Genomic DNA, 18,474 nt, shown 5'->3' with positions numbered 1-18,474 from the left:
GATTCCTAGAGAGAACCCAAGTAATTTCTAAGTGAAGCTGCTCAAGTCAGATTTTTCTGCCAGTTCGATTTGTCTTTTTCTTTTTAAACCTCTTACTTTTTCTTTTTTTTTTTTTTTTCTTTTTTTGAGACAGAATTTCCTCTTGTTGCCCAGGCTGTAGTGCAATGGCGTGATCTTGGCTCACTGCAACCTCCGCCTCCTGGTTCAAGTGATTCTCCTGTCTCAGCCTCCCGAGTAGCTGGGATTACAGGCACCCGCTACCACACCCAGCTAACTTTTGTATTTTTAGTAGAGATGGGGTTTCACCATGTTGGCCAGGCTGGTCTCGAACTCCTGACCTCAGGTGATCCACCCGCCTCGGCCTCCCAAAGTGCTGGGATTACAGGCATGAGCCACCACATCCGGCCTAAACCTCTTTTTTCTTAATGGTACTGGTGGGAATAAGCTAATTTATGTGTCAGTGCTGAAGGGTTTCCCTTATTCCAGGAGTCCTGGGATGAAGGTATGAGGAAAAATCCCTATCTCTTTTTTCCCTCAGTTAAAGGAAGTTCTATCTCAGCTTCTCCCCTAACTATATCCAAAAGAAAAAGGCTTTGCAAAGCGGGTAGAACCTAAAAAGGAGAAAGGATGTGGGTATGCTGTCTGTAGGATTATCAGGACAGGTTTTATACACTGAATATTAGATGTCATGTTGCAAATACACCACCTAAAACGTCTTTTAGAACTGAATTATATTTGCCCCAAGATAACTTTGTAAAAATCCTTGCCTAAGACTTTTAAGTCTTCCTTCCTTAAAGAAGGAAAGTGGGGCACAGACAATGACTTTTATTGTTACCTAGTTAAAAAGAGGTTAAGGAGATTTTCCCTACCGGAAGCCCCACTCTTGGAAAGGATACAGTTTTCATCACCCTCAGGGTTTCGGGGTGGCCCTGGCATATTCAATAAAACCAGCTTTGCTTCATGGGACTTGTTAACTATAACCTCGTTGAGTTTCACTGCTGTATGCATCCGCCTCACATTGGACTGGTCACTGAGTGGGGAAGAAATAAAGGTTGTTAAGGTAAAAAGAAAACTAGCCATATAGTCAACGTTAAAAACTTGAGATCCAGAGCTTTTTCACTTGACTATGGATAATCTGATAAAATGATTTCTCTTTTTTTTTTTTTTGTTTGAGAGCGAGTTTTGCTCATGTCACCGAGGCTGGAGTGCAATGGTGCAATCTCGGCTCACAGCAACCTCCGCCTCCCAGGTTCAAGCGATTCTCCTGCCTCAGCCTCCCAAGTAGCTGGGAGTACAGGCCCAACACCAAGCCCGGCTCATTTTTTTTGTATTTTTAGTAAAGACAGGGTTTCACCATGTTGGGCAGGCTGGTCTCGAACTCCTGACCTGAGGTGATCCACCTGCCTCTGCCTCCCAAAGTGCTGGGATTACAGGTGTGAGCCACTGCACCCGGCCTAAAATGGTTTCTTTATGATATTAATATCTGGGTTTTCTCATTCTGTTGGCTTATTTTATAGTAAGAACACAGTATGGGGGTGAACTATATGGATAGAGGGGATGGTTAGCTTGTGTACAGTGTTCATTGGGAGCCAGTATGAATAGGCAAACAATAATGAGGTGGCTAGATTCAGGGTGAAATGAATAGACTCCGTCCTGTGTGTCCAGGCAGTCACATTTGTGCCACTGATTAGGTAATTTTATGATAAACCTAGGAGTGGGAAAACTTACGGACGCATGTTAAGCAGGTCCTGGAATCCTTCCATTGACTTGGCTTTTTGTCCCCGGGATGCCATGTACTTGTCTTTTGTCCAAGTCATATGCACCTTCTCCTGATAGGTTTCTGTCTCTTCGTCCTCATCAGAGCCAATGCTGGTCAATCGTAGCATTGAGTTTCGGTCTTTCACCAATTGTGCCTGAGGAAGAAGATCCAACACAAGTTATTCTACCAAATTTTCTCTCACGCTTCATCTTTGGTTATTTTGAGGCAATAATGGGTTATGGTGGAATAACTGACAGAGTGAGAAGGAAAGAATTTGTCATCCTGTTAAAACAATATAGTATCATCCCTTTTTTTTTTTTTTTAGTTTGAGATGGAGTCTTCCTCTGTCACCCAGGCTGAAGTGCAGTGGCGCGAACTTGGCTCACTGCAATCAACCTCCGCCTCCCGGGTTTAAGCAATTCTCTGCCTCAGCCTCCTGAGTAGCTGGGATTACAGGCACGTGCCACCACTCCCGGCTAATTTTTGTACTTTAGTAGAGATGGGGTTTCACCATCTTGGCCAGGCTGGTCTTGAACTCCTGACCTCTTGATCCACCCGTCTCGGCCTCCAAAAGTGCTGGGATTACAGGCGTGAGCCACCGTGCCCAGCCCAGTATCATCCCTTTCACTGACAGACTTTAGAGTCCGGATTGGATTGATGCAGTAAGGTCTCACCTCTCTGTCTCGCTCTGTTTTGGATAGCCGCATGTGCCGGAGCATCTGGGACCTTTGCTCCATCATCAAAGTGCGCTCGTAAGTATATGCCGATATATCACTGTCATGCTGCCATAGACATCACACAAAGGAGAAAGAAGGATGAAGCATACATTTTTATTTCCAGTCACTAAATTAAACCAGGGAAAGCATCACAATATTAACCTAAGTTTCACCCCTATTTTGTTTAGTCATTGAGTTACATGTTTTTGTGATTGTAGATAAAAATCCAGAGGCCCTGAGAGTCTTTTCCATAATCTAACCAAGACATGTATTGCCTTGAAACACAAAATACAAACTCTAGTCTGTCTTTTTTATACTGTTTTTTTTTAAAAGCCATGTATGAATTTTAAGCTGAATATATGAATTAAAATTTCATAAAACTATATTAAGCAGATGAGAATCTGGCAGAAATATAAGGGCTGTGTAATAAACAAGAAAGCAAAGCCAAAAAGTAACATCAAACATGCATCACATACACATTCTGCTTAGGGCAACAAATTAGGGTTTTTTTGTTTTGTTTTTTTGGCACTAGGGGATTAATCCACATTTAGATCTGAAAAATTTCCCAAACTAGAAAAGATTCAAGGAAGACAGGGAGAGGAATGGGGGAATGAACCTCTTGTATCTCAAACTCAGCTTTCTCACCATCTCCACCACTTCTACCTCCGCCTCAATGCGCAAGTGATATAGGAAGGTGGCTAGGTCCTTCTTCATTTGGATACTGTTGTCTTCTAATTGGGCCACCGTGAAGATCCGTATGCTGCACTTTCGCCACACCTGAGAGAGTGACATACACGTGGAAAATTAGAGTAAGGAGGCAAAAAAAGTTATTTCCTAAGACATTAGACATTGTGGTCTAGAAGAACCTTGCTATATGTAGTATGAGGCTATTTGTTCCTAGCTTCCTACTTGCCATGTTATTGTACTAGGGCAAAAGATTGACTAAACACCACATTTAATACGGTTTTAAGGAGTCCTTAATTTCATAACAAGAAAACACCAGCAAAAGAAAAGATGGCTCACGATATGTTAAGAGGGTGCTTTATTCAGACAGTACATCAATGACAACATGCAGACTATATATTTACTATTTTAAATTTCATTTTATTAGTCTTACCACGGAATGAGCGCATATATGTGTGTGATACACACACATACATATACCTTCAGTTTCCAGTATTTTTTTTAAAAAGATGTGTTCACTTCTTGTTTTCCCCAAGCGCTCATATGGAACTTTATTAATTGGCTGAATTTCACTTGGAGATAAGTAGGTATCAAATACAAAGACAATGATTTCTCTTAAGGTTGAAAGTGGGATCATGGGAAAGCCTAGAATAACTTCAAACTCTTCTGATTCTAAACCCCAAAACTATATAATCAGAGAAAGAATTTGTCTGTCCTGTGAACCAGGACAGAAGGGAGAAAGACTTTTGTAAAAAAAAGTTGTCTAAAATACCTTGTGCTGTTTCAGTAGGAATGGTAGTAGCATAAGCATCCCCCCATCATGCACAATCCACCACACATCAATGTTGCCCTCAGAAAATTGCTCCACATTGCTGGGAAAGAAGGAGATGTTTTTAGCCACCAGCAGTGCGAGATGGGCAGCAGTTGTCACTCGAACTGTGCCTAGGGAGAAAAAAGAATAAGCAGAGAAGAATCCTTAGGCTTGCCTTGCTTCCTAGCATGTCAGAAAAGCAAGGAAATGCTCTTTTCACACTTCTTTGAGCAAGGGGTCCTATTTACTTAGTAGGTTATTTCTCATTACGTAACAAAAATCATTGTGAAAAATCTGAATAGCTAACAGACTGAGAACCACAGTTTATGTTACTAGGTATATTCTGATTACTACATTTCTAAGGGGGGATATGTGAATTTGGGAGATTATGATGCTGAAGAACAATTCTTCCAATTCCTGTGAGAACATCAATATGGAAAATCACAAATGAAAACATGGCAATTTTGGAGATAATTCCTAGCACAAGACTTGACAGAAATAATTCATGAACATAATGTGAAGCTGAAGGGGGTAGGTACAATCTGGGTATTACTACCAGTAGTTTTTCAGGTTGCCTTATAAGACTATGCTTCAGCAATGGCATAGTCTCTACTTTAGGAGGCTGGGGGTGCCAGAGATTTAACTATATCCCCTCGACTTGGGCCCTTAGGTTTGTATGAGAAATGGTTAATACCAATAAAAGTCTTCCAAGCACGGGCATCTTCGCTTTGACGCCAGCCATTAGGCCAGCCCATCACCACCGTGTTGTGCTTCATGCCCCCAAGGCCACATGACTGGATGAGGTGGGAAATGCCCTCTCTCAGCTTGGCGGCCACCACCAGCTGGCAGAATCCTTTTACCTTCTCTGCCTCCATTAGGTGCTTTATGGTCTGAAAGAGACACAGGACCGCAACACTGAACTGGTTCACTCTGGACCTTTTAACCCATTATTCCTTCTCCATATTATATCCCCCACCTTTTTCCAAAGTCTTCATAAAACTATATCGTCTACAGAAAAGTCCAAAAAGTTAAAATTATCCCAAAGGAATTTCATGATCTTTTGTCTTTTTCACTTTTTAAGTGCTTACTACATATTTTTGCCTCTGTAGCTGGTTGTCTACATGTAGTTTCTCTGTTTTTTCCTCTGTTCTGATTTTGTTCCTTTGCACCATACCAAAAAACTGGGAACAGGGATCTCTACAAAGTGAATATTCAACATTCTTTCTCAGTTGACCAGGATGATTCACTAGTGTGAACAAGATCTCCTTCCTGCCTCAGCCCCAGTCATGCCCTGACTCATCTTACCAGAAACTCAATATGATGATTCAGTTTCACTTTAGAATTTTCTCAGGTATGTTTTCTTTTTTGCTTCTCCCATTCCCATATGCTTTTTGACATTTTAATGGTGATTATTCATGACACTTGCATTTGCATTACTCTTCCTTTATTTAGTCAAACCAGTTTGGAGATATCATCTCATTTACTCTTACTCCAACCTCTTGGTGGGAAAAGGAAGGGAATAATGGTATGGAAAATGGAATGATTTTTGCAAAGGCACAGATTAAATCAGTGATGTGGCTAAGAACTAGGCTCTCTTGATTTTCAACCCTGTGTACCTTTTATTAATTTTTACCATCATTCTGGAGTAATGTTTCTTCAGCATTTCTAGTGTTTAGAATTTCAAAGCATTCCAAAATGAAATCCAGTAAAACTTTTGAAATGCCATTGAATACAATGGCATTTCTTTTTTTTTTTTTTTTTTTTGAGACGGAGTCTCGCTTTGTCACCCAGGCTGGAGTGCAATGGCCCGATCTCAGCTCACTGTAAGCTCCAGCTCCTAGGTTCACGCCATTCTCCTGCCTCAGCCTCCTGAGTAGCTGGGACTACAGGTGCCCGCCACCACGCCAGGCTAATTTTTTGTATTTTTAGTAGAGACGGGGTTTCACCACGTTAGCCAGGATGGTCTTGATCTACTGACCTTGTGATCTGCCAACCTCGGCCTCCCAAAGTGCTGGGATTACAGGTGTGAGCCACCACGCCCGGCCCACAATGGCATTTCAAAAACAGAATTAGTTCTATCATATATAATAAGTATTACAGTGAAAACAACTTCCTTGTTAAAGTAGAACTTTAATGTTCAGTACAGCTAACCAGAAGTGGCAAAGGAATCTTGCTCATGATACCACACAGATTAGTAAAGAGGAAGACAATTTGGTCATTACTCCTCGTTGTCATAAGATTGAGAGGAACCCTCTCCATAGTTCAAGGGATCAATTTATTTACATGACTTTTCTCAGTGTTTAATGTTTGGAGTATATTTGAAAATAAGGTTTAGACTTAATAATCTTATAATTTAGTAATGCTTTAAATGGGAAGAAATAATAAATAACTGTTTTCTGGCTCATCTTATTATTTGGGAGAAAGTGTCTGTTCAAAGGTCAGGACTAAGTGAGAAACCTCCTAGATCACTCAGGAACAAGATTCAAGTAGAAGTTTGAGGTCTTACTACTTAACATCACAAAGCTGTAAGCTGAGTTCCAATATATCAAAAGTCTGACTCTTACCTGCTCAGCAGCTAAAGCTTCACCATAGTTCTCTAGGAAGTTCCCCACGATGACAGAGCCCACAATAGTGAGACCTTTTCCTGCTTTGAGCTGTGAGGCAAAGGTGAGGAGGCGAGGATGCTTGACATGTAAGTCTTCATCTAGTTTCAGTAATACAAGCAACTGAGGCCTGTGAAGAGGTTGGTGGGGGTTGGAGGGGAGGAGAAAACATTTTGGGTTTGGGGAACAGAATGACAGACTCCACCCTTTAATTCAGGAGATCTGTATGAAACAGGTAATTTGACAGAAGGAAGAAATCAGGGTATTATTTTGAATGCTCCCAGTACAATCTCAAGTTGATCAGTCTTCAAGGAATAATAAATTGTAGCAGTCTTGATCATAAATGACATGAAGAAAAGGGAATAAAAACATTAAGGATTTAGAATAGTTCAAAACAGGTCCATTATACCAATTCCTTGGGCCACATGGTTTCCTTATCCTGTAATCAACAAAGCACATATTTTTGTGTGTTAACTATGTGACAAATACTGCTAGTGCTGATTTCTTTACCTCCAGTTCTTAGTGTGTGGAGGTCCTTCCTCCAATCGAAGCAAAGCAAACCGGGCTGCACTGAGGGACAGCCCACGGATACCATCACCCCATTCTTTCTCAGCTCTGTGAGAAAAAGAAAAGAGCAGAGACAAATTTAAACTATAGTAAGTATAATTTTAAAAAATAAAGTTTTTTTCTGAATCTAAAAATCACACATGTGCAAAGTAGAAGATTAAAGTTCAGATTAATGATTTACATAATGGTTTTTACTAACATAATGAACCCAATGTAGGCAGATCAACAGCACCAACAGACTGCACTGCACAAACAGTTCAGAATAAAGCCTGAAGGGGTCACTCATTCAGTCCTTCTACGTAATTGTTCAAAACAATAATGTAAAAGAGCAATCTAGATTAGAAAATTATAACAGACCTGGAGTTTAAGTTACTTTGAAAATAATGCAGAGAAAGTAAAGTTCAATGTGATCTTCTGAATAAGAATGTTATTTCGTCCTCATTTTTGAAAGCTGTAAGTCTTAGTAGTTACAAAGTTGTTCAGAACTAATTTCTTTTTCATTTCAGAGACAACCCCTTGACTGAAGAGATAAGCAAAAATATTTATATTTGTGTTATACTTTGTTTAGTACTAATCATTATTATTTGGATATGTCCTTTGTTATTTTCTGTTGATCCATTCATACTTTCTCAATGGATTTCCCTTGTGATGAAAAGCTTGCGTCAGTAAGATGGTTAGAGAATTAGGGGTACAAAATATAGTTATGAAAATGAAGTTACCTAGGTCCTTAAGGTATTTTCATTAAGCTGGCTCTAACCAAACTAGCTAGTCTTGCTACTTTTAGCAGTGATCAAGATTAAATCCACACTCACCCTTGGTATTCAATGTACTTGTAGATCATACCAGCTATTACCATGGCTACAATGGCATAATACCAGGAAGAAATGAACATCAGAGCCAGACAGATACTCATTCCCATGAAAGAAAGGGCCCTAGAAAATTAAAAACAAATACAAAAAAGTATCTTTTAAAGTAGCTGAAAAAGAAGCCTGTGTTAAAGGTGCTTCTCAAACTATCTGTGGTGAGGGATTATTTTTTAAAAACTTTGAAACTATTATAAATAGAACTTTTGTAAAATGCAATAAAAATGAATTATTCGAAAAATTATCACATGCCTGGATGCTGTAGCAATGTCAAACGGCCACAAAAGTTTCTAAATGATTATTCTCAATTCTATAGTTGTCTTATCATGAAAGAGTCGGTAGATGTGCACTAAAACCCAAACTGTCCTTTGCAACAGCAGATGTTTCCAACTGCTGGAAAACCATATAAATAACGGAACACTATCAGTCATCTGCAGTTATGAGGACAATTAATACTTACTTGGCAAAGCCAGGATGGGACACGCAGGCAGAAATGTTAATAACTCTAGGATCTTTTAAAAAAATTTCATATAAATATTTCTAAAAATTTTATAAATATTAGCATAACTGCAGAACTCACTGAGAAAAATTATTTTTGGGCTGGGCGCGGTGGCTCACGGCTGTAATCCCAGCACTTTGGGAGGCTGAGGCGGGTGGATCACAAGGTCAGGAGACCAAGACCATCCTGGCTAACATGGTGAAACCCTGCCTCTACTAAAAATACAAAAAATTAGCCGGGCACGGTGGTGGGCGCCTGTAGTCCCAGCTACTCAGGAGGCTGAGGCAGGAGAATGGTGTGAACCTGGGAGGCGGAGCTTGCAGTGAGCGGAGATTGGGACACTGCACTCCAGCCTGGGCGATAGAGCAAGACTCCGTCTCAAAAAAAAAAAAAAAGAAAGAAAGAAAATTATTTTTGGACTGTACATAAGAGAAACCTGGCAGACGGTAATGAATTGCTTGTTTTGACCACACAAATTAGGTAGACAACTATATTTACTGAAGTTTTTCTGTGTACAGAATGAACTTCTTAGCTCTGTGATGAATGAATTTTATTTTTAAAGAATGAATAGGAGTGTTAATCTGGAGAAAGCTAGGATGTAACGAAAATATATGGTAAACAGAAAAACAGAAGCAAGATAGCAACAAAAAAAGTCCATAAAGAACTTTTTTTTTTTTTTTTTTTTTTTTGAGATGGAGTTTCCCTCTTGTTGCCCAGGCTGCAGTGCAATGGCACGATCTCAGCTCACTGCGACCTCCGCCTCCCGAGTCCAAATGATTCTCCCACCTCAGCCTCCTGAGTAGCTGGGATTACAGGCATGTGCCACCACGTTCGGCTACTTTTGTATTTTTAGTAGAGACAGAGTTTCTCCACATTGGTCAGGCTGGTCTCAAACTCCTGACCTCAGATGATCCGCCTGCTTTGGCCTCCCAAAGTGCTGGGATTACAGGCATGAGCCACTGTGCCCGGCCTCATATAGAACTTTTAACTAACGTTAAAGCTAGAAAGAGGATTTGAGGCATTTAAAATCAGTTGAGGATTTTAATTTTTGCCCAGTAAACGTTACATCACTGCCCACCATTGGTAAGTGAAGACAGAAAGGGAACAAGGAGAAAGTTAGCAAAGAAGAATGTAGCAATGGGTACATACAGGACATAATTAATGAGCTCTTAGCTATAAGAGGAAAGAGATGGGATGGTAGTCAAAAATCTTTCATGATGATCCCTTCAGGACTGGGGAGACTTAACCACAACAGCAGCAACAGCAGCAACAGTTCATTGAGAACTGAGCTTTACTATGTACCAGGCACTACGATAAGCACTTTAGATTTATTAGTCCCATTTTACAAATGAATAAAATTAAATTTTACATGGTTATGTACTTTGCTGAAGGCTACAAAGCTAAGAAATAGTAGAGCTGAGATTGGAATTTAGAACCTCTGACTCCGTAGCCCTAAGAGACAAACAGGAAAATAAATATGCAAGAGAAGGTTGTTTTAACCTGAAAATTATAGAAGACTGGATATATCTATTTTGTGCTTTTGCTCTATTCATATTGGGTGTTATAAGTTATTATAAAGTGATATAGGAAAATAGGATAGGAGGATGAGGATTCAGATAAGAATTGAAAGTTGAAATAGTATGAAATGGCTGACCAAGAAAAAAATTTTATCGAGAACCCAGACTCTCCTAGTTTTCTAGTTCAAAGATGGGTTCTCTCCAAACATGAGTAAAAAGAATAAAAGAAGCAGACTTACCAATGGTAGTAGCGGAATCGGGGTCTCCAGTTGGGTGTTCGAAGTAATGTTTGCAAGGCACATGCCAAGTTTACAAAGAGGTAACACATGAGAAAAAACCTGAAGAATAAAAAGAGTAAGAGGAATGATTATTACTGTAAGATTATTTTTTGAAGGTTAAGTAACTGAATACCTTTGCTGTATTGAAGCCTGTTTCTAAACAACTAACCCTTGATTAAGTAGGAAGTAGAGAAACTTAAGCCTCTCCCCACAAAGCTGTTCATCCTTCTCTGTTCTCTCAGTCAATGACACAACCACTCTTCACCCAGTTGTTCTTAGGATAATCCAGGTTTCCTCTTCCTTACCCTTGTTCCAAATTCACTTACCAAGTCCTATAGATTCTATTTAAAAATCTCTAAGCTGCTTCTCTTCCTTTTCATCTACTAATCACCTTAGTTCAGGCTCTCATTTCTTCTTTCCAATTAGCATTCCCAGCTCAATTCTAGCCTCCTTCTAATCCATCTTTTATATGAGATTGATCATCCTAAAGCATTATCATTTTGTGCTCAAGGATTACCCACTACTTCCAGGTAAAAGCTCCAGGCCCTTTGTGATGTGGGTCTACCTACTTCTCTATTCTGTTATTCCCTCAGCATGCACTCTCCACTCTAGCCAAGCCAAACTACTTCCAGTTCTCTGGATGTGCTACCTTATGTCATCCCTCAATTCCTTTATACACATTCTCTGCCTGGAATGTTCTTCACCACTTCTTTTCTTAGCAAATAACCAGGTATTCTTCAAGATACAAGTATCACTTCCTCCAGAAAATCTTTCTTGAGTTTCCGTCTGTTTAGATGCCTTGCTCTGGTGTTCTTAGGGCACTCAGTGTTCACCTTTACCATGGCACTCATCAGGCTATATGGGAATCATTGGTTTCTTTATCCATTATCAGTTCCATAAGATTGTGTCTTATCCATCTTTGTATTCCCAGAATATCATATTACACAGTGCCAGGTAAGTAGTAAGTCATCAATAAGTCACAGGTGAATAAATAACAACTAACAGTGGTGGTAAAAGCTACAACAAATTGATAATGAATTAGAAATGATGCCAAAGAACTTTTGAAGTTAAATAGGTAGGAAAAAACCTAATAACTTACAAAAGTTAGCCTTACTTGGAAGTTCTCAGGAATGATTTTTATTTAAGTGAAGTTACATCTGTATTTAGCCCACTCTGTTATCACTACTGTTACATGACTGATGGAAATAAACATGTATTATTTATCATTTAAGCAAGAATAACTGAAGAGAATTACTGGCTCTTACATGGAAAGAATTGGGGCCACAAGATCCAGGGAGGCAATGAGTATTCCGAGCTCTGCAATGGCAGCAGTTAGAAGTAAAGCCCAGGTAGGTTCCCCATTGGCTTTGCTGTGGCCAAAAACCTGTACACAAAAGGGAAATATCAGGCATAGGAGTACTGAGTCATTGCTGTCTGATTTATCTAGCCTACAATTTCAGACATCTGGAAGACAATAGTGTTACAACTGTGATATCTTTTAAATACCTTTACAGCACTCACAGGTAAACTCATGCTTGGGATTTAGAGGGTCTTGTACTAAAAACCCATGTCTCCACATTTATGATCTAGTAATTTCTAAGCCCATGAAGACCACACTGTTTCTCATTAAAGCTGGGAAAAAAAAGAAGGGATAATAAAAGGTCACTCACCCTCAGAAACGGTATGATGTTATCCTTGGCAATAGCTTGTAGCAGCCTCGGTGCACCTGTGAGGCTCTGAAGTCCAGCTCCACATGTTGAAAAGAAGGAGCCAATAACAATCACCCATGGGGATGGCCAAGATAAGGTGCCCACCACCAAATTACCTTTCACAGCATCACCGAACCTGGGAAAGAAATAGGAGTGGGAAATTTAATCTTGAAATAACTTTAGACTGAAAGACTAGAAACATTCAGCCTTTTTTTTTTTTTTTTTTTTTTTGAGACAGAATCTCACTCTGTCACCCAGGCTAGAGTGCAGTGGTGTCATCTTGGCTCATTCCAAACTCCGCCCCCCAAGTTCAAGGGATTCTCTTGCCTCGGCTTCCTGAGCATCTGGGATTACAGGTGTGCGCCAACACACCTGGCTAATTTTTGTATTTTGAGTAAAGACGGGGTTTCACCATGTTGCCCAGGCTGGTCTCAAACTCTTGGCCTCAAGTGATTCATCTGCCTCAGCCTCCAAAAGTGCTGGGATTACAGGCGTGAGCCACTGCGTCCAGCCCACCCAGTTTTTTTTTTTCTAAGTTTTAGAGAATCAAAAATGAGACAAATAATATTACGAAATATAAAGATGGCCAGATTTGATCAAAAGGCACTATTGACCTATATTAGGAAAAAAATACACATGGGGCTAGAAAAGAAGCTAAGCTTCAGTTATAACTTTCCCCTTCAGGGTATCAAAATATCTGCTTTTTAGAAAAATTGAGATCTCACTGCACTATAATTCTGTATTCTTGAAACATAAGCATTTTTCTATGTCATAAAAAGCTATGAATAAAAATTTTTAGTGATTTGAATAATATTGCATCACAATTTCTTATCCATTCTTCTAGTGTTGATTTTCTATTATATAAAATATTATAATTAATATATTTATGCACATATCTACATTCACAGTTCAGGTTTTTTTCCTTATGGCAGGTTTTTTTTTTTTTTTTTTTTTTTTTGAGACAGGTCTCACTCTGTTGCCAAGGCTGGAGTACAGTGACGCTATCTCGGCTCACTGCAGCCTTGACCTCTCTGGCTCAGGCGATGCTCCTGCCTCATCCTCCCAAGTGGCTGGGACCACAGGTGTTCGCTACCATGTCCAGCTAATCTTTTACAAAATTTTTTGTAGAGACAGGATCTTGCCTTGTTGCCCAGGCTTGTCATGAACTCCTGGGCTCATGTGATCTTCCCCTCTTGGCCTCCCAGTATGCTGCAATTACAGGCATGAGCCATTGTGCCCAGCTAAGTAATTTTTTTTTTTTTTTTTTTGAGACGGAGTCTCACTCTATCGCCCAGGCTGGAGTGCAGTGGCACGATCTCGGCTCACTGCAAGCTCTGCCTCCCGGGTTCATGCCATTCTCCTGCCTCAGCCTCTTGAGTAGCTGGGACTACAGGCGCCCACCACCACGCCCAGCTAATTTTTTGTATTTTTAGTAGAGATGGGGTTTCATCGTGTCAGCCAGGATGGTCTCGATCTACTGACCTCGTGATCCGCCCGCCTCGGCCTCCCAAAGTGCTGGGATTACAGGCATGAGCCACCACGCCTGGCCCCAGCTAAGTTATGGCAGATTCTTAAGAGGGAGTAACTAACCAAAGGGATCAATATCTTAAAACATTTCAAAATCACTACTAAACTGCTGTCCAGAAAGTTTGTACTAAATTTTACTTCCACTGGAAATATAAGAAGATTCAAGTCTTATGGCACATACACACTCCACACCAGTCTTGTGTATTAAAAAAAATTAAGGTCACTTCTAATTTGATGGGTGAAACATGGCATCAGTTTAATTACTTCTTTTAACAATTTTTATTAAGTATCACATACAAAAAGTAATATGCAAGGCTGGGTGCGGTGGCTCACGGCTGTAATCCCAGCACTTTGGGAGGCCGAGGCGGGCGGATCACGAGGTCAGGAGATGGAGACCATCCTGGATAACACGGTGAAACCTCGTCTCTACTAAAAATACAAAAAATTAGCCGGGCGTGGTGGCGGGCGCCTGTAGTCCCAACTACTCCGGAGGCTGAGGCAGGAGAATGGTGTGAACCCAGGAGGCAGAGATTGCAGTGAGCCGAGATTGCACCACTGCACTCCAGCCTGGGCGACAGAGCGAGACTCTGTCTAGGGGAAAAAAAAAAAAGTAATGTGCAAAAAACAACAAATGCACATCTGAAGATTTCTACAAAGCAAACACCCATGCTGTAGGTGTTGACCTACTACCATGCAGGTCAAGAAACAGAACACTGCCAGTACCCAAAATTCTCTCTTAACGCCCATTCTCACTCATTAGCCCTTTCTTCCTCTCCATTAACCTGACTTTTTTTTTTTTTTTGAGACAGGGTCTTGCTTTGTCACCCAGGCTGGACCGTAGTGCTGTGATCTTGACTGACTGTAGCCTCAACCTCCTGGGTTCAAGTGATCTTTCTGCCTCAGCCTTCCCAGTAGCTGGTACTACAGGTATACGCCACCATGCCCAGCTAATTTTTTACTTTCTGTAGTGACAAAGTCTTGCTATGTTGCCTAGGCTGGTCTGGAACTCCTGACCTCAAACAATCTTCTAGCCTCAGCCTCCCAAAGTGCTGGGATTACAGGGATGAGCCACCATACCCAGCCCTCTGACTTTGAATACTATAGAGTTTTACCGTTCTAAAATTTTATATAAATGATACACAGTACATACTTTTGTGTTTGGTTTTCTTAGCATTGCTTGTAAATTTTTTGGGGGGGAGGTGTATATTGCTATGACTTACTTTGCTGTATGGCTTCCTATTACATGAATATATAATTTAATCATTCTACTAGTGATGGACATTTGGATTATTTCCAGGTTTTGGCTATTAAGAATACTTAGGAAGGGAAAATGAAGCAGGCAATAAATAAATAAATAAAAAAGAATAACACTACTGTGAAAATTCTTGTGAATTATTCTTGATGCACATGTGCTAGCATTTCTGTTAGATATATCTGGAAGTGGAAATGCTGAGTCATAGGTAAGCACATGTTCAACTTTAGGAGATAATAACCAATAATTTTCCAAAATGATACTCTAATTTACACTCTCAATAATAATTTTTATATTATGGTGTAACTTACCAAAGCTCCATGAATTTCCTACAATGGTATAGTAATATACTATACTATATACATACATATATACACCCACACACACACACACACACACACACACACATACTATGTTACATACATATATATATATTGTGCTTTTTATTTTTGTCAACAATATTTATATTGCATCTATTAGGCTTCGAGTCCTCAAAGAGCTCATCGTGAAGGGGACAGTGATATGAAAACAAGTAGCTGCAACACAGCATCATAAATGCCATAATATAGTATATTCAAATAGAGTGGCTGAACACAAGGAGGAGTGTTTACCTCTGTTTGGGTGAGTATGGAAAAGCTTTACAGGAGAGAAGACCCTTAGCCTAGTCTCTAAGAGGATGAATATGAGTTGGCCAGGTGGGAGCAACCTATTCTAAGCAAAGGAAACAACACAGACAAATGTGTTTATAAGTGGAGACATAATAAGACATATTAAACTCTAAGTCAGGGAGCTTATGAGGGAATGGCAGGAGATAGAGTAAAAAGAGGTAGAGAGGGCCAAATCACAGTGATGGATTTTAACAGGCTTTGGCAGGCTCTGAAGCAGGGAGGTTTGTACGTTCAAATTTTGTGTTTTAGAAAAGCCATTCTGGTGGCAGTGTGGAAGAAGGATTAGAGGCTAGAACTAAAAGGGAGATTATTACAGTAACATAGGCAAAAATCCTGAAGGCCTGTACAAAGTGAGTGATGTGGATAAAGAATAGGGGATACATCTGTGTAGTGTGGGAAATTTAAAAAAGAATAATGGCGGAAAGGGCTGGGTGTGGTGGCTCATGCCTATAAGCCTAGCACTTTGAGAGGCTCAGGTGGGAGGATTGCTTGATCCCAGGAGCTTCAGATCATCCTGGACAACATAGTAAGGCCCCATCTTTACAAAAAAAATAAAAAAACTACTAGCTGGGTGTGGTGGTATGCACCGGTGGCCCCAGCTACTTGGGAAGCTGAGGTGGGAGGATTACTTGAGCCCAGTAGGGTGAGGCTGTAGGGAGCCATCACTGCACCACTGCACTGTAGTCTGGGCAACAGAGCAAGACCTTGTCTCTAAATAAATGAGTAGAAAAGAAAAGAAGAGAAGAGAAAAGAACAGAATATGAAGAAAGTAAGTTTCAGTCTTTTATTTAGAATGCCAAACACAATTAGATACTTATCTCTCATAAAGGAGATGCTAGAGACACTTGAAATTGTTTTTACTTGCCCTTATTGACTTTTGGTCTCGTTTCTGAACAGTTCTTGATGGACAGGGAAGTCCTCATTATTTAGACACATTCACTGCTTTTTTGAAGGACTGTATTTAACTGTCTCATATATTCACTAGAAAATACTGGCCCCTTTGGGAACTACATTCATATATTTTCTTATTGTTAGTCATGATTGATAACTCGGGTTGGGTTTTTTTTTTTTTTTTTTTTTTTTTGAGAAAGGGTCTCACTTTGTCACCCAGGCTGGAGTACAGTGGCACGATCATGGCTCACTATAGCTTTGACTTTCCAGGCTTAATTGATCCTCCCACCTCGGTCCCCCAAGTAGCTGGGACTGTAGGTGCACACCATCACACCTGGCTAATTTTTGTGCTTTTTGTAGAGACAGGGTTTTGCCATGTTGCACAGGCTGGTCTTGAACTCCTGATCTCATGCAATCCACCCGCCTTGGCCTCCCAAAGTGCTGGGATTACAGGCATGAGCCACGGTGCCTGGCTGTGTTGAGACTGTAAGTCTGTAACTATCTTGGAGCTATGTGGAATGATCAGAAGTCATGGCAGACAGACACATTATTGTTAGAAAGAAATTCATTACTCACTTGTCTCTGAGAACAACCCCTTCAATACATGCACCAAAGAGGACAACATTGCTTAAATCTACCATATTGAGAGTCAAGGAAACTGCTGTTTACCCTCTAACATGAGTTAGAAAGTAGATACTCAGCAGACACTTTCTTCTGTCAGTAAAATGAGCTGCTAAATACTCCTATAAATTCTTTTTTGAATTTTCTATATGAGGTAGGCAGATTATCTGGCAAGAAGTGAAGTGATAGAAAGCAGGTATCTTTGTTACCAGGATAAAAATACTGATCATCTAGTTCTACTGGATTTTCCTATGACTAAGACTCAGACTGGATCCATAAAAAGGATACAGACAAAGGAGGTGGTCAGGATGGCAAGGATAGTACCAATGGGAATAGACTTCTGAGCATCTTTCAGATCTCCAGATCTGTTTGATCCAGCCATGATACCTTTAGAGATAAGGGGGAAAAAACCAAGTTAACTTCTTGGACACTTTGATATTGATACTGATAGCAAAGAGTAGAAGCAAATCTAGGAACCCTGAGAATTCTGCCTCCTGAGAAAAATCACTTGGTGGGTCTGACAGCTTCTAAAATATACAACAGCCTACGTGTTTACCTGTAACAGAGGGAAAGAAGATTCCCACCAGAAGGGTGAAGGAGGTGGTGATGTCAACAAGAACATATTCATGGTTTAAGCTGCCTAAGACATCAGAAGATTTGGCTGAAGGCTTTTCAATGATCTCTCCCTTGGGTAGGTAATTACTCCAAAGATTCTCTGCAGCGGGAAAAATGGGAATTTAAGCAGCAGCAGTATGAAAAAAAGATAATTAATTTTCTATCCAAACATTCAAAATCAGGCTTCTCATTTATACAGTTTCTAAAGGTGTGTTTGCTTCTACATGAGCACATGTATACACACACATTGCACAATAAAACACACATAGATAAAAACACAGTGTTCTTTTTTTTGAGACAGTCTCGCTCTGTCACCAGGCTGGAGTGCAGTGGCACAATCTCGGCTCACTGCAAGCTCTGCCTCCCAGGTTCATGCCATTCTCCTGCCTCAGCCTCCTGAGTAGCCGGGACTACAGGTGCCCGCCACCACGCCCAGCTAATTTTTTATATTTTTAGTAGAGACGGGGTTTCACCATGTTAGCCAGGATGGTCTTGATCTCCTGACCTCATGATCCTCCCACCTAGGCCTCCCAAAGTGCTAGGATTACAGGCATAACCCGCTGCGCCCAGCTAAACATAATGTTCTTTCTTATCTAATTTAAATATAATTTCGCAAAATGATTTGGTACATGCAAATACATTTTAACTTTACTAATGCAAATTAGTAAAAGTTAAACGAACTAAAACTAAATGCCCCACAAATCCCATTATTATTTATCAGTCATCAATGCTGTTTCTAACACCTTAATGTAAACTTACTTATGTGCAAAGAAATTTACAGACCAAACATTTATAATAGAAGCCACTTAAGGAATGTTTCAGGAATTTAGCTAAGTTAGGAAGATACATGTGGATGTGGACATTAAAACAGTTCTATTCTGTCAGTGCAGGAAG

General features: G+C 40.2%; 1 protein-coding gene across 5 annotated transcripts in view; it reads right to left on the bottom strand.

Moving 5' to 3' along the window:
• Nucleotides 1-18,474, bottom strand: part of SLC12A6 (solute carrier family 12 member 6) — a 107,121-nt gene that overhangs the window by 4,265 nt on the left and 84,382 nt on the right. For 4 of the 5 annotated variants that reach the window (XM_003272786.4, XM_003272788.4, XM_030814352.1 and 1 more), the window contains 15 exons: nt 17,522-17,680; nt 17,254-17,352; nt 16,921-16,978; nt 11,968-12,142; nt 11,563-11,681; nt 10,259-10,357; nt 7,953-8,072; nt 7,084-7,188; nt 6,535-6,703; nt 4,665-4,860; nt 3,932-4,101; nt 3,121-3,252; nt 2,434-2,541; nt 1,729-1,913; nt 897-1,030 (listed from right to left, as the gene is read on the bottom strand). In XM_003272786.4, the coding sequence (XP_003272834.1) occupies nt 897-1,030; nt 1,729-1,913; nt 2,434-2,541; nt 3,121-3,252; nt 3,932-4,101; nt 4,665-4,860; nt 6,535-6,703; nt 7,084-7,188; nt 7,953-8,072; nt 10,259-10,357; nt 11,563-11,681; nt 11,968-12,142; nt 16,921-16,978; nt 17,254-17,352; nt 17,522-17,680 (2,028 nt within the window). Of the gene's footprint in view, nt 1-896; nt 1,031-1,728; nt 1,914-2,433; nt 2,542-3,091; nt 3,253-3,931; nt 4,102-4,664; nt 4,861-6,534; nt 6,704-7,083; nt 7,189-7,952; nt 8,073-10,258; nt 10,358-11,562; nt 11,682-11,967; nt 12,143-16,920; nt 16,979-17,253; nt 17,353-17,521; nt 17,681-18,474 lie in introns of those variants that run through there. The other variant, XR_004030481.1, reaches the window with a different exon arrangement.

This window comes from Nomascus leucogenys, chromosome 6 (assembly GCF_006542625.1).
Source record: "Nomascus leucogenys isolate Asia chromosome 6, Asia_NLE_v1, whole genome shotgun sequence".
NCBI classification, from domain to species: Eukaryota; Metazoa; Chordata; class Mammalia; order Primates; family Hylobatidae; genus Nomascus; species Nomascus leucogenys.
This window is presented reverse-complemented; position numbering and strand designations above follow the sequence as displayed.